The sequence below is a fragment of the Neoarius graeffei genome, chromosome 4 (assembly GCF_027579695.1).
Source record: "Neoarius graeffei isolate fNeoGra1 chromosome 4, fNeoGra1.pri, whole genome shotgun sequence".
In the NCBI taxonomy this organism is placed as follows: Eukaryota; Metazoa; Chordata; class Actinopteri; order Siluriformes; family Ariidae; genus Neoarius; species Neoarius graeffei.
In genome coordinates this window covers 44,622,164-44,639,030 of record NC_083572.1, presented here as the reverse complement: position 1 = coordinate 44,639,030, position 16,867 = coordinate 44,622,164, and the positions used below count along the sequence as shown (strand labels likewise).

Genomic DNA, 16,867 nt, shown 5'->3' with positions numbered 1-16,867 from the left:
AACAGTGAAACAGACAAGTCGAGAGAGGCACAAACAGGCTATCGTAGACTAGGCAGAATCAAAGACGAGAAACAGGAAATCAGGGATCAGGAAACCAAACAAGGAAATAAGGTTTGGTAACGTGTCAACAATGTAATTCAATACTTCACAAAGTAAGTACATTTTCACAGGCTTTATATTGGCGCACTGATTGTGCCTTAATCCTGTGCAGGTGCGAGTCGTTTACGGTATGCGCGCACGAGAGTCCGCTTGGCACACGCACTGTCTGGAGCACACCCGAGAGTCTATCTGATGCACGTGCCAAGGTGTGCAGGTGTGACACTCTTGCACAAATTTAGTACAAAAATTAATGTAGATATGAATATCTTATGCCAAATTATGGCATGTTACAAAAAATAAAGAAAAAATCCGAGTCCTCGTCTCCAATTTACAAGTCTGAATGCAGTTAATGTACGAGTCTGAGTCCAAGTCTGAGTCATCAATGCTCAAGTCCAAGTCAACTTACGAGTCCTTAAAATTAGGGCATGAGTCGGACTCGAGTCCGAGTCCTGGACTCGAGTACTACAAGCCTAGGATCAAGGCCTGAGGAAACCAACGGTGAAAACTGGGTATGGAGCTGTGCCACAATTGGCGGACAAAACATTAAAACAATGAACATTCAAATAAAGAACAAACATCAAACCATACACGCACAAAAAGAGAGAAAAAAATGAAAAATAAAAATAAAAAGCTCGGGTGAGAACTGGCAGCCAAAACGTGCACAGCGTTCTCTCAACCAGAAACAGAAAATTATAAAATCATGAAGATACAAATAAAGAACTTCAGCTAATGTTCACTTCAAACATCAGAATGGGAAAAAATTATGATCTCTGTGACTTTCACTGTGGCATGTGTGTTGGTGCTAGATGGACTGGTTTGAGTATTTCAGAAACTGCTGATCTCCTGGGGTTTTCACACGCAACAGTCTCTAGGGTTTACAGAGGATGGTGCAAAAAACAAAAAGGAGACACCTCACCGAATCCAGGGACACATGTCTAGCGAAACGAATCCGAGATAATCGCAAAAGAAGCATTTTTTTTCGAAATTTGTGATTTTCGTTTTTTTCCATAATGTGCAAGTTGAGATCTTGAAGAATGCAATCAGTATTTCAGATAATAGATTGTTTTGTTGGAAAAGCATACATTTTTTGTTGCAAATTGTCTCGTTTTTGTCAGGACTGTAGCCTGCTGGGGGGTGTGGGTAAATTACCATATGGGCCATTCACATGATGATTTAAGTCTTTTTTTTTTTTTCGCCAATCAGCTGTATGATACGAGTTGAGCTCGTGGCTGCTTAAGCTGCATACATGCATGTAATTTCACTATGGAATGAGCAAGCTAAACAGAGCGCAGAGGAGCTGAAACACTGCGAAGCAAACAGATGCACGGTAGTTACATCAGAGATAACCATTTCTAGCAAAAAAAAACACAACCAAAAGGAAGTGATCTAGGACTACATTCCATCGGAGGCATTGGTGTGTGCAAGGCGACGTTTCTCTTTCTGATGGGGTAAGTTTATTAATCTAAGGCTGTGTGGTTATTTTTGCATGCAACAGAGAGTGTTGTGGTTTGGTTACATGAAACTAGCATTGTGTTAGTTGTGTTATCATCGTGCTATCTTTCTTTCTTACGGTGTAAGTAATTTTTCAACCACAAAACGTTAAAGTATACTTTAGGACTTATTTTTGTACTTCATAATTGTTTTGGGCATACTTTGCATGGAAGGAAAATTGACGTGGTGATCTTTGTTTACATGAAAGTAGCCGTGCTAGCTAGTAGGGGGTAGGGCTTTCCTTAATGTCATGCAAATGAGCACCATTATGTGCCCTCCCTGCACCCAGAGTAACTGAGAGGCTGTCCACATGGCAACGGATTCAGGTGAATCTGATAAAATTGTTTATCGTTTCGGCCTGGCGTCCACACGGCACCGGCGTTTTGGGTGCCCCAAAACGAGAACGGGTTCCAGAGTGGAAAAATCTGGCAACGGCGCTGTTGCGAAGTCGTCTGGATGAGTAGAACGGCTTTGTTTACGATGACGTCACAACCACATGACTATAACAAGCAGCACTCTCGCTGTTTTGTATGAACCACTGCATTGCATTCACTTTTGTATACAGCTTTTCTTTTAAATAAACAAGTAACTGAACCATTTCTTGAATTTCTTTTTTTATTGGATAAGACTGCTTTTCAAAATGTTCACACACAATATAAAAAGTTATATAAATTGTATAAAAATGCTTTTCAAAATGTTCACACACAATAAGAAAATTAAGTTATATAAAACTATGCACACTAATAAAACTAATTTGTACACACAGAAGGCACGATTTCCTCGCGTAGTCGCAGCCATCTTCTTGTTGTTGTTGTGTGTTTCCTGTGAGTGCTTCACACCGGGTAGAAGAAGGGGTTTATGCGCATGCGTCCTACTTCTTCTATTGTTCTGGTGTCTCCGATGGGACCGTCTTACAGCGCACGTAGAGGTGTGGCATGTGTATTGCATCGTTTTCAGCAAGCGTTGCGTTGCCATATGTACCTGATATTTTACTGATCCGTTGCCCATGTGGACGCGATATTTTTTTAATAAAATCTCGTTGCCGTTGTCGTGTGGATGTAGCCTGAGATGGAAAACTTTGAGGGCGATTTTCTCCCTTTTCTGTTTTAAGAGGTATGCACTTTCAAAAGGCCACACATTCTTCAAATATTGTCAGATCTCCACGTGGAAGGCATCATTGGAAAGCTTAGAAACTGTACTTTCTGAATCTGTCAATAACTCAAAATGCCCCCGGGCAGACATGTGTCCCTGGATTCTGTGATCTGACATTGAGTGAGTGACAGTTGTGTGGGTGGAAAGGCCTTGTTGATAAGAGAGGTCAGAGGAAAATGGCCAGATTGGTTTGAGCTGCCAGGAAGGATATAGTAACTCATAATCAGTCTTTACAACTGTGGTGAGCAGAAAAGCATGTCAGCAAGCAACAGCAGAAGACCACATTGGGTTCCACCCCTGCCATGCAAAAACAGGAATCTTAGAATCAAGAAAAAGTTATGTGCTTTGGAACATTGTTATTGACTGTTCAATTGACATTCTCGAATTAATGGAATTTTCTTGTATATTACATTCTCTATTAAATCAATCTTTTCAACACATTCAGTTTACTGATTCACAAGGAAGTCATCCTGCATGGGTATTTTCATGGCAGTGTTTTATAAAGTTTAGGTCAACCAAAGGGAAAGTGAATTTTCTTTTGTTATGCAAGTATTCTGAAGGGGGCATGACAACATAAGAGTTAAACACAGTTGTGAGCTACGGGTACATTTATTATATCAAGCCTGCAGGGAAGATCATGACTTCAGCAAAGTTTACAGAGGACCAGCTAACTTTTTTTTTTGTAATGATTTCACTTCTTTATGGTCCCAAATATTGCCTCAGCTTCAAATCACTGAAGAAAAGTTTGCATGTCCATCATTTGCTATTTTTCCTACATCCTTTAGACTTCAGCATTTTTATTTATTATTTTTTTAATCCGAGTGGGTTTTTGAAAATGTTTTCTTATCTCATTATCTCTAGCCACTTTATCCTGTTCTACAGGGTCGCAGGCAAGCTGGAGCCTCTCCCAGCTGACTACGGGCAAAAGGCGGGGTACACCCTGGACAAGTCGCCAGGTCATCACAGGACTGACACATAGACAACCATTCACACTCACGGTCAATTTAGAGTCACCAGTTAACCTAACCTGCATGTCCACGCGGACACAGGGAGAACATGCAAACTCCACACAGAAAGGCCCTTGGGGCTCGAACCCAGACCTTCTTGCTGTGAGGCGACAGCGCTAACCACTACACCACCGTGCTGCCGAAAATGTTTTCTGTTTTGGTTAATGTTGTAGTGCTATGGCATAGTGTTAATGTGTTATCACTTAATGTTTTAGATCTTTTCTTTTATTATTTCCACAAATGCAGTGTTTTTAGATGTGCCATTTCTACTAATGTTTTGTTTTTGCCTACAGTATTTGTACTGTGCCTTAATGTTTTAGAGAGAAAGAAGACAGGGCAAGAAAAGGCATTGGACTGCATGAGAGGGAAGGCCAAAATAAATAGAATAAAGTAACCTCTGTGGCTTTTCATCAGTGGAGAGACCCGAGGATGTTGTAGAGCTTGAAAAGTCATGAGATGAGCTTGCTCTACTTCTACAGCCAGGGCTGGCTGATATAAAATTTTCTGCAGGGAGTAATCTCCCTTTCAAGTAAATAAACAAACAAACAAATAAATTTATGCCATTCACTTCACTTTACTGGCTATTAACACCAACTGTGGTCATACGAATAAGCACACATGAAGTAAAGGCTGAGGTTGGTTTCTTTCAAATACGAACAAGGTAAATTACCTATATATATATAAAAAAAATCTCCTCAGAGGCATTTTGAAAAAAAAATAATCAATATATATATATATATATATATATATATATATATATATATATATATATATTTGATTATTTTTTTTTTCAAAATGCCTCTGAGGAGATATTAGAAGTAAACCTCATAATTTTTGTGCTCTTTACTTTGAATGAAAGAGCTGGCTAATGGCAAGTACGTTTTTTCTGTTTACCATACTGACTGGAAGAGATGGATTTCTAGCTTGTGAGTTTCTAGGCAGTTATAAAGGCAGAACTGATTTTGAGGGTTTCATTCATTCATTCATTCATTCATTCATTCAATCAGTCAACCATTCTAATTATGGTTTCAGCCTAGCAACTACCAAAAAAAAAGTCAATTGGATGATTTTAAGCATCGGCGTCGCCAGGGGTATTTTACTGGGGCATGTGCCCCAGTATAGATCTGTAGTGCCCCAGTAAAAAAAATCCAGTGACGAAACGCTCTGAATTTTAAACTTGGGAATAGCTGCAATTTAATTAATTCATAACGTGGGGTAGGCTAACCGATGCGCGAAGAAGACCATCTACAATGCTTTTACATTGGTAGTTTTGGCTGGCCTCGCGCACACTAAGCAATGTGAAAAAAGTGTGCGCGTGACATGAGTAACATCTTGGTTGCTATGGGGACCGCAGACTCCAGCAGCCCTCAGATGCAATGAAATTCAGAGCAGGGGAAACCATCTCTCCGTGTTTTTCAACTGTTTACAGGTTAGTAGACAGTAATTCCACTGTCATTTTTGTAACACACACACACACACACACACACACACACAGTGGTGCTTTTAGAGGCTTTTGGATTGTGTTTAGAGATGTTCAATGCTGAAAATGCGTGTGCTTACAAAGATATGTTTGGTGATTTAAAAGGTATCAAGTGTGAATACTGTTGGCCATTAAGTACTCTTGGTTGAGTTTAAAAACTCGGCGGTGTTGTATTGTATGTTAATATGTTCTTTTACAATATTACCAACAGTATAAGTATTACATTGCTATTATCACAAATGTTGCAAATATTCATACTGCTATTATTAAATGATTGACCTGGATTCAGTGTCCTCGTAATCATTTTGAGTTTTACAGCTCTAGTGACTAGTTTTAAGCAGGCCGTTTCTAAATATAAATATCAATATATAAATATATATTACATAAAATATAATATATATTACATAAAATGTAATATATATTATATAAAAAATATAAATATAAATATAAATATAGTGCAAAATTTTTAGCTCGCGCGCTTCGCGCGCTCGCATACATTTCCTGTGCCCCTTTTGTGCCCCAGTATGGTCTTGGGTCTAGTGACACCCCTGATTTTAAGTATGAATAAATGAGAGTTTAGAAGTTATGCTACCTTGTGTCATATAATTAAAATTACAGTATGTGATTAAATAGGCTGATTTTTCATTTATTTATAATTTATTTATTTATTATTTATTTAAGTTAGGTTTGTAATATTTTCACTGATATGTTCAGGAGCAATGTGACCTTTCTCAAAATTTTCATTATAATTTACTCAAGGGCAATCCCTGCTGTGGTAACACTTCAAATGTTAAACTTAGATTTTGGGCCTAGACTGCATGATGTAGTATCAATATTTTATTTCGTACTGTTACATTTTATCAATATTTTATTTCGCCTGAAACAATGTGCATGCAGCATGCATCAAGAGAGAATTTGAGTGAAAAAATAAGATGTGTCCCCCCAGGAGTGAGAGAGTGCATTGTGAAATAGCGTTTATAAGCAAGGAGGCTAATTTACTCTCAGCTTCTGAGCTAATAACTAAAATAAAACGGGGGGGCATTTTTATGAGCAATTTTGTATGCCTTAATATTATTGACTGAAGGCATATGACAGGTAGAGTAACAACTGGCAATGATGGAACTTTTACATCACTGTCCATCACAGCAATAGATCATGATTAATTGTAAGGCAATCCTGATCCTTTCTTCTATATGCAGTGTTCACAAAGTCATGAGAAAACAGGGTTTTTTTTGTTTTTTAATGTATTGCTGACACACTAGATAAATTTAAACTCATTTAGTGTAGATTACTAAACATTACAAAGGCATAAACTAAGCAGGATCAAACAGCCACACCTTAAAAAGACTGTCTTTTCTGCAGCAAAAGTGCTTTTTAATGTGCATCACTGCCAACATCAATAGGCTCCTCATACACATGCTGCCATGCTGCTGGATTAATTAACTACAGGCTATTAAATTGATATGACTGTGTTAATGATGACTTGAAAGGTGGAAGGAAGCAGAGCGAAGAGGTAGGGACATTTTTATTTTAATTTTTTTCTAAGGACAAATTGGCAGAATGCACTACTGAATATGGAGCAGTTAGATGCCTGTTAGAGAAAGACTGGAGGAATATACTCATGCACAAAATTTTCAGGGAGCTGCAGGATTCACTCACACAAACAGCATTTCTGAAGATACAACCACAAATTCAAAACACAATGGCTAATATGAAAACAAAAGTCCAAAAATACAACAGCAAGATGTTAACACATTATTACTGTACTGTACACACACCGGCCACTTGATTAGGAACATACACACACACCTGCTGTTTTATGCAGTTATCTAATCAGCCAATCCCTTTGACTGCAGCACAGTGCCTAACATCATGCAGATACAAATCAATAGCTTCAGTTAATGTTCACTTCAAACATCAGAATGGGAAAAATTGTGACCTTCACTGTGGCATGAGTGTTGGTGCCAGATGGACTGGTTTGAGTATTTCAGAAACTGCTGATCTCCTGGGGTTTTCACACACAACAGTCTCTAGAGTTTACACAGAATGGTGTAAAAAAATAAAATAAAAAATGAGTGAGCAACAGTTGTGTGGGTGGAAACGTCTGGTTGATAAGAGAGATCAGAAGAAACTGGTCAGATTGGTTCGAGCTGCTAGGAAGGATATCACAACTCATAGCAACTCTTTACAACCGTGGTGAGCAGAAAAGCATCTCAGCATGTAACAGCAGAAGACCACACTGGGTTCCACTCCTGCCAGCCAAGAACAGGAATCTTAGAATTAAGAACATGTTCCTATTAAAGTGGCCAAAGAGTGTAGTGTAATTGCACACTGGAACACCTTTCTCAATAACCAAAGCTTAGTTATCTTTTTGGACAAAGCCACTGCTGCAAAACTGAAATACACATTTTACTGGAGTTCACTGCCATTATAACAGCAAGAAAAAATTTTTGTACTCTACACAGTGCTCCACTTCTGAGCATAAATTTCAGAACAAACTCTCATGACATATTTTAGGAATAGTAAAACATAAAACGCATGAATAAACACTGACCTTATGGGAGCAAACACTAAAGAGCTTGTCTCTACACTACACTTGTGCAGCGGAACACCAGAGAAAGAAGCGAACAGTAATTCCAAAAATAACCATGGAATGACAAATGGACAGCAACAAATGGAATAAGAACAATGTCTAAAATGCTTTAGAAAAATGTCTAAAAATCTTTAGACTCTTTAAAAAATATTTTAACCTTCCAAATACTACTACTGGTAAATAATGAAAAACATGTTTTTGTTAATTCATATACCAAAAAAAGGATGAAAATATTTAGCAGCATAAATAAAGCAGGTACAATGGTGCTTGAAAATTTGTGAACCCTTTAGAATTTTCTATATTTCTGCATAAATATGACCTAAAACATCATCAGATTTTCCACACAAGTCCTAAAAGTAGATAAAGGGAACCCAGTTAAACAAATGGGACAAAAATATTATACTTGGTCATTTATTTATCGAGGAAAATAATCCAATATTACATATCTGTGAGTGGCAAAAGTATGTGAACCTCTAGGATTAGCAGTTAATTTGAAGGTGAAATTAGAGTCAGGTGTTTTCAATCAATGGCATGACAATCAGGTGTGAGTGGGCACCCTGTTTTATTTAAAGAACAGAGATCTATCAAAGTCTGATCTTCACAACACATGTTTGTGGAAGTGTATCATGGCATGAACAAAGGAGATTTCTGAGGACCTCAGAAAAAACATTGATGATGCTCATCAGGCTGGAAAAGGTTACAAAACCATCTCTAAAGAGTTTGGACTCCACCAATCCACAGTCAGACAGATTGTGTACAAATGAAGGAAATTCAGGACCATTGTTACACTCCCCAGGAGTGGTCAACCAACAAAGATCACTCCAAGAGCAAGGTGTGTAATAGTCGGCAAGGTCACAAAGGACCCCAGGGTAACTTCTAAGCAACTGAAGGCCTCTCTCAAATTGGTTAAGGTTAATGTTCATGAGTCTACCATCAGGAGAACACTGAACAAAAATGGTGTGCATGGCAGGGTTGCAAGGATAAAGCCACTGCTCTCCAAAAAGAACATTGCTGCTCATCTGCAGTTTGCTAAAGATCACGTGGACAAGCCAGAAGGCTATTGGAAAAATCTTTTGTGGACGGATGAGACCAAAATAGAACTTTTTGGTTTAAATGAGAAGCGTTATGTTTGGAGAAGGAAACCACTGCATTCCAGCATAAGAACCTTATCCCATCTGTGAAACATGGTGGTGGTAGTATCATGGTTTGGGTCTGTTTTGCTGCATCTGGGCCAGGACGGTTTGCCATCATTGATGGAACAATGAATTCTGAATTATACCAGCAAATTCTAAAGGAAAATGTCAGGACATCTGTCCGTGAACTGAATCTCAAGAGAAGGTGGGTCATGCACCAAGACAACAACCCTAAGCACACAAGTTGTTCTACCAGAGAATGGTTAAAGAAGAATAAAGTTAATGTTTTGGAATGGCCAAGTCAAAGTCCTGACCTTAATTCAATTGAAATGCTGTGCAAGGACCTGAAGCGAGCAGTTCATGTGAGGAAACCCACCAACATCCCAGAGTTGAAACTGTTCTGTACGGAGGAATGGGCTAAAATTCCTCCAAGCCGGTGTGCAGGATTGATCAACAGTTACCGGAAATGTTTAGTTGCAGTTATTGCTGCACAAGGGGGTCACACCAGATACTGAAAGCAAAGGTTCACATACTTTTGCCACTCACAGATATGTAATATTGGATCACTTTCCTCAATAAATAAATAACCAAGTATAATATTTTTGTCTGAGTTATTTAACTGGGTTCTTTTTATCTACTTTTAGGACTTGTGTGAAAATCTGATGATGTTTTAGGTTATATTTATGTAGAAATGTAGAAAATTCTAAAGGGTTCACAAACTTTCAAGCACCACTGTAGAGATACAGAAAGAAGAAGAGTAGGAAGAAGGCTATACTAACTTTTTAGTACTAACTTGAGACTAGTGAAGCAGCATGAAAATGTGTTATTGACTTCTACAAGTCACACTGGATAATGGCATCTGCCAAATGCCATAAATGTAAATGTAAGAAAGCTGTATACAAGGAGGAGACGTCAGGATAACACCATGCCATTAATCATGATTTATACACACGAAAATTATTTTTCTGTTATTGTTTGGCTACAAACATTGATACATTATATGGCATGTGATATACTGTTTTATTTCTTTCAGGCCTAAGCAATTTTCTTGTAAGTGTACACAGCTCTTGTTTTTCTTACTTTGCCTTCAATAGAGAAGTGTATTTGGGCATTTGAGAGCAGAGACACAATGTCCTAAAACCTGTGTAGACAACTGTGAAAAACTGGAAGAAAACAGAATGAAAAAGAAATGCTTTTGTGTATCTATTTAGCTAGCAAAAAATGTTTATGTGAATTTATGGTCATATCTTTATTTATGACAAGACAAATGTTATATATGTGTGATCTGCTGAATTAAAATTGTAGGCAATTTAATTTTTTTTATTAAAAATATTAAAGGTAATCACTGTTGCAGCTGTGTAATGTCTACAAAATCGATTCAAAGGTTTTAAATGTAAGTCTATTGGATTTACTGATGTACAACCCCAAATCAGAAAATGTTGGGATGGTATGGAAAATGCAAAGAAAAAGAGAAAGCAGTGATTTCTAAATTTATTTTGAATTGTATTTCATTGCAGACAGTATGAACCCAAGATACTGTATTTCATATTTTGTCTGGTCAACTTAATTTCATTTGTCAATAAACATGCATTCCTGTATTTCAGACCTGTAACACATTCCAAAAAACAGTTGGCATGGGGGAAGTTTATGGCGAGTAATGAAGTAAAACAATTAAATAATGATGTGATTTGAAACAGGTGATGTCAACGGGTGATTGTATTAATGATTTAGTACAAAATCAGTATCCAGGAAAGGCCTAGTCTTTGAGGAGCAAAGATGGGTGGAGGATTTCCAGTTTGTCAACAAGTGTGTGAGAAAAGTATTGAAATGTTTAAAAACAATATTTCTCAAAGAAAGATAGGAAAGGATTTAAATATTTCACCTTCTATGGTGCATAATATCATTAAATGATTCAAGGTGCATAAGGGGCAAGGGCGCAAACCTAAGCTGATCTCTGATCCCTCAGATGACACTGCATCATTCATCTATAGCTAATATAACCATGTGGGCTCAGGATTACTTTGGCAAACCTTTGTTGAGCACTACAATACTGAGTTACAGTCATGTGAAAAAGAAAGTACACCCTCTTTCAAGTCTAGGTTTTAAGTGTCAGGACATAATAAAAAATCATCTGGTCCTTACTAGGTCATAAACTTAGGCAAATACAACCTCAGAATACCAATAACACATGACATATTCACCCTGTCATTATTTATTTAATAAAAAGTAAGCTAAAAATGCAGTAGCAGTGTGTGAAAAAAAAATAAGTACACCGTTACTGCTTCCATAGAAATTATGAAGGCAATTAGCAGCCAGGTGTTGCTGATCAAATGAATTTGATTAATTGATCATCAGCAAGTGTGGCCACCTCTTAAGAAGCTGAAGTTTTGGCAGTTTTCTGGTCAGGTGTATGTTAACACAATGCCAAGGAGGAAAGACATCAGCAATAATCTTAGAGAAGCAATCGTTGCTGCACATCAGTCTGGGAAGGGTTATAAGGCCATTTCCAAACAATTTGAAATCCAATCATTCTACTGTGAGCAAGATTATTCAGAAGTGGAAAACATTCAAGACAGTTGCCAATCATCCCAGGAGTGGACATCCTGGCAAATTTACTCCAAGGTCAGACTGTGCAATGCTCAGAGAAATTGCAAAGCACCTAAGAACTACATCTAGGACTCTACAGGCCACAGTTAGCATGTTAAATATTAAAGTTAATGACAATACAATTAGAAAAGAACTGCACAAGTATGGCTTGTTTGGAAGGGTTGCCAGAAGAAAGCCTCTTCTATCTAAAAAGAACATGGCAGCATGGCTTAGGTTTGCAAAGATGCATCTGAACAAGCCACAAGCCTTCTGGAACAATGTCCTTTGGACAGTTGAGACCAAAGTGGAAATGTTTGGCCATAATGCACAACGTCATGTTTGGTGAAAACCAAACACAGCATATCAGCACAAACACCTCATACCAACCATCAAGCACAGTGGTGGAGAGGTGATGATTTCAGCTTGTTTTGCAGCCACAGGCCCTGGGCACCTTGTAGTCATTGAATCAACCATAAACTCCTCTGTATACCAAAGTATTCTAGAGGCAAATGTGAAGCCATCTGTCCAAAAGCTAAAGCTTGGCTGCAATTGGGTCATGCAACAGGACAATGATCCCAAGCACACCAGCAAATCTACAGCAGAATGGCTGAAAAAGAAAAGAATCGAGGTGTTTGAATGGCCAAGTCAAAGTCCAGACCTCAACCCAAATGAAATGCTGTGGCAGGACCTTAAGAGAGCTGTATATAAACAAATGCCCTCAAACATGAATGAACTGAAGCAATGTTGTAAAGAAGAGTGGGCCAAAATTCCTCCACAACGATGTGAGAGACTGATAAAATCATACAGAAAATGACTGCTTCAAGTTATTGCTGAAAAAGGTGGTTCTACAAGCTATTGAATCATGGTGTGTACTTACTTTTTCACACACGGATTCTGAATTTTCACTTAATTTTTGTTAAATAAATAATGACACGGTGGACTCTGTTGTGTGTTGCTTTACACCTGAGGTTAGATTTGCATAATTTTAGGACTTGGTAAGGATCAGATGATGTTTTGTTATGTCTTGATTGGTAAAACCATGTAACTGGAAGAGGGTGTACTTTCTTTTTCACATGACTGTACATCCACAAATGCCAGTTAAAACTTTACTGTGCAAAAAGGAAGCCTTATGTTAACTGTGTCCAGAAGCACCATTGGCTTCTCTGGGCTTGGAGGCATCTGGGATGGACCATCACACAGTGGAAACATGTATTGTGGTCAGACGAATAAGTATTTCAGGTCTTTTTCAAAAGAAATGTATGCTATGTGCTCCAGACAAACAGGGCCCTCCACACTGTTACCAGTGACAAGTCCAAAAGCCAGGGCCTGTCATGGTAAGGGGTTGTCTCAGTGTCCTTGACAAAGGTAACTTACACTTCTGTGATGGCAGCATTAATGCAGAAAAGTACACTGAGATTTTGGAGCAACATAGGTGACCACCAAGACAACATCTTTTCCGGGGATATGTCAACAAGACAACGCAAAACCACATTCTGCACACATTACAAAGGCATGGCTGTGGACGAAGAGGGTGCCTGTCTCCTCTGTCCCCAGTAGAGAATGTGTGGTGAATTTTGAAATAAAAAAATATATGAGAATGACAACCCTATATTGTTGCACACCTTAAGACCTGTTTGCAGGAAGAATGTGGAAAAATAACACCTGAAACACTTTATCACTTGGTGTCTTCAGTCCGTAGATGTTTTAAGTGTTGTGAGAAGGAATGGAAACATTAAGTATAATGTTTTACTATACCATTTTAAAAAAAATGTTTCAAGAATCAATTACAAATTGAAATGTTTTTATTAAAAAATCATGAGGTAAAAAAAAAATCAAATAATGTGCTGTTGTATTGTTTTCGGTATAATACAGGTCAAAGATTATTTACAAATTATTGTTTTCAGTTTAAATTTCAACATACTGTCCCAACTTTTTCTGATTTGGGGTTGTAATTTGAGATGTGTTTGTGAAATATTGTCAGCTCCAGCATTATTTTCCAAAAAGCTTGAAGAAATCTCAGAGGAAGCTGTCTCTTTTTTCACAAGGTAAAGCAGAAACAGAGTCAAATTGTCAGCTATTACCTTGACCTTTACTCAAAACTAAAAGCTGCTTGCCATTCAACAAGCTAGCTATTTTGTATGGTAAATATCATGCTAATGGTACTTTGTACACTGTAGGAGAGTTTTAAAGGAAATTCAGTGTGCAAACTGAAAATGAATTAAAGCTTACAATCAATTACAAATCTGCAACCGTTGCATCATTTACTTGTGCTACAGATAGCCACTTCTCTTATAGAGCTGTTAAACAGGAAGCTGATGAAAGTGCATTGAAAACATTATTGGACACACTGTTACAAATGAAGGTACTGACCTCCTGAGTGAGGAGGTGGGCCACACAGAAGCACCACCCCCTGTCCCTCCCTCACAGACACTGCACTTCTCCGATGAGTCCTGAAGTTTTCCAAGTCTGGAAAAAAAAAAAGGAAATTCATGAATATTTCACTAATTTCTGAGACAGAGGCCAAAATAGAGAGACACTTGAAAGGGCATATTCAAAGATTAACCTTGAAAGTGAGCTGGAAAAGACAGTAAACTTTGATGCAAAAATGCTGCTGCGAAATATATTTGATATTAAATTAGTAACCTACTTTTCACTTGGTGTTGTGAGGTGGTCTGGGAAAATAACAGAAGATAAGTCACTGGAGACTAGTTCAGTATATAAATAGTCATGTTGTTTCTCAGAGTTTGGGACTTGGTGCAGTGTGCACAAATACACTGTTTACTGTCTTTCCCCTGACTGAGGGATATATCACCACCCATGGTGTGGGTTTATTAGGAAATCCTGCTGGCATAGCCTCTAAACAAGTTAAAATGGATACAAATGGTTAAAGAGTAACTTTGGCCCCTCAGTATTTACTGCATCTTATCCACATTATATCTTATGTGCAGAATATTATATGCATCAGAGTGCTCATTTAATGTCTGCACTTGAGGACACCTAATACAAAAATGCTAACAGTGAATGAAAACTCTATATGAGCAACACATTCCCACAAATTTTATATCTGCAAGACAACTTGTTTAGGAAGAGCAGTAAGTGTTTGTTCTTATGACAATGTGTTAGTCTGATGTCAATAGGATAACTGAGAACTTCTTTTAATCATCTTCAGCAACAATATCGTTTATCTCATTATTTAAAAAAAATCATTTCAACAAGCTTGATTAATTTGTCAATAATAATACTGAGATGCTATGATCTAAACTGCAGCTGGTTTACTCAGTTCTAAAATATAATCAATTAAGAAACAAACTGGGGGCATGGTGGTGTAGTGGTTAGCGCTGTCGCCTCACAGCAAGAAGGTCCGGGTTCGAGCCCCGTGGCCGGCGAGGGCCTTTCTGCGTGGAGTTTGCATGTTCTCCCTGTGTCCGCGTGGGTTTCCTCCGGGTGCTCCGGTTTCCCCCACAGTCCAAAGACATGCAGGTTAGGTTAACTGGTGACTCTAAATTGACCGTGAGTGTGAATGGTTGTCTATGTGTCAGCCCTGTGATGACCTGGCGACTTGTCCAGGGTGTACCCCGCCTTTCGCCCGTAGTCAGCTGGGATAGGCTCCAGCTTGCCTGCGACCCTGTAGAACAGGATAAAGCGGCTAGAGATAATGAGATGAGAAGAAACAAACTGGGAAAGAAAACAGGATTCTAAGACTTAACTTTTGAATGTTGTCTTTTTTTCTTTTCTGTTTTGTGCATCTGACTTATGCAACATCTCACATGAACAAAAGTACCATATAGCCAAAGACCTTTCATATATGAGAAAAGGTTGATAATTATTCATGAACGTTTCAGTGGGTGTGGAGCGTCTTACCATGAACACACAGCAGACTAAACTGTTTTACAAAATAATGGGAATGTTAACTTAATATTACTGTATTTCATGAGTTGCAAATGATGTATAGACCCAGACCATCATAGTCTTATCAAATAGCTGTATTTCAGGCAGTCCTATTCTGCATGTAAATAAACTATAAAGCCTCCTGGGTTTGGGACAGCTTCCTTAGTTGTCCCCTCAGAACTAGCTGATTGTTTAGTTTGTTACAGCAAGCCAGTCTCTATTTTATGTAAGTTTTGAGGGCAAGGACTGAATCACTGCTGTAAAAAAAAAAGTGCAGAAGTTGCAAAAGAGCCTCAAGCTTTTGCATGATCTATGACATTCCCAACTCTCAAACATAAAAATGAAACTCTTTGTCATCTACCATGTAGTTTTATGGCATTCAACAGACTGATTAAATGAAGGTGAAATCAATAACAGCCCCCAAGCAGGCGAGTATGCTTGGAATCCACTGTACCTCCATGACAGCGGTATTTTGCCAAGCATAAGTCACACATCAATGGGTTTAATGGCTCCCCTATTTATCAGCTCCCTTATGTACTTTATTCATCACAGCTTTGCTGTCAACCATTACGAAGCCATTTCAAAAGGACTTTAGAAACTGAAATTACCTTTACCTCTGGAACCCATTTAATTTTTTTTCCAACTACTCAAGGAAAAAGAAAACTAGGTGATGTTATTTTTTTCCATGTAATTTTTGTCCTTCAAAGCATGGATGATGCTAATTTATATAGGTAGACAGCCTATAAGGATGGATGCCCTCTGATGTCGCAGCTGGAGTGTTTAATTGCAGAACCTCTTAGTGTTCTTTAGGAAGCAGTGAGCAGTTATTAGAAGCATGTTCCACTGCAATTATGAAATAAAAAGCATGAGAACAGGACATGTAAATGAGGTTTGAGGTACAACCAATCATATCATACTGTTCTGGGCCAGAAAAAAAAGCAACAGAGAGCAAAATTTATTTGATTGCTTCACTCTCTCATAACATCAGAGAGAGAGAAAAAAATCAGCTCACATGTATTCCAAACACAGGGATCACTTAAGGTGCATGAAGTACTTTTTTTTAAAATTAAATATAAGTAGGGGTGTCAAACATAGTCCAAGGGCCAGGACCAGCCATGTAAATGTTCTAATTCAGCCCATGAAATAAATTTAGAATCTATGCTCAAATTCACAATCATCTTGAACAGCATAACTGAATTAAAATAATCAGGGAAAAAAGGGCTGGTAATAGTAGTTATTCCATTAGGGGTAAAGCACAAAGAGCAATGCACTCAGGGTTATAAACTCAGGTACTGAGGCCACATGGTCACCAAATGTGCGCAGCTGATGACTGGGTTTTGGATGAGCCTGTGCCCAAATATACCTGTTCATATACCTGTTCTTGGCTGATCGGACTGGAACCTGATGTGGTCTTCTGCTGTTTTAGACCATCTACTTC

At 38.2% G+C, this 16,867-nt stretch overlaps 1 protein-coding gene across 1 annotated transcript in view; it reads right to left on the bottom strand.

Annotated features, from left to right (window-relative positions):
* Positions 1-16,867, bottom strand: part of LOC132885033 (contactin-4-like) — a 542,655-nt gene that overhangs the window by 340,797 nt on the left and 184,991 nt on the right. The window contains exon 5 of the mRNA XM_060919276.1: positions 13,912-14,007. Within this exon, the coding sequence (XP_060775259.1) occupies positions 13,912-14,007 (96 nt within the window). The remainder of the gene's footprint in view (positions 1-13,911; positions 14,008-16,867) is intronic.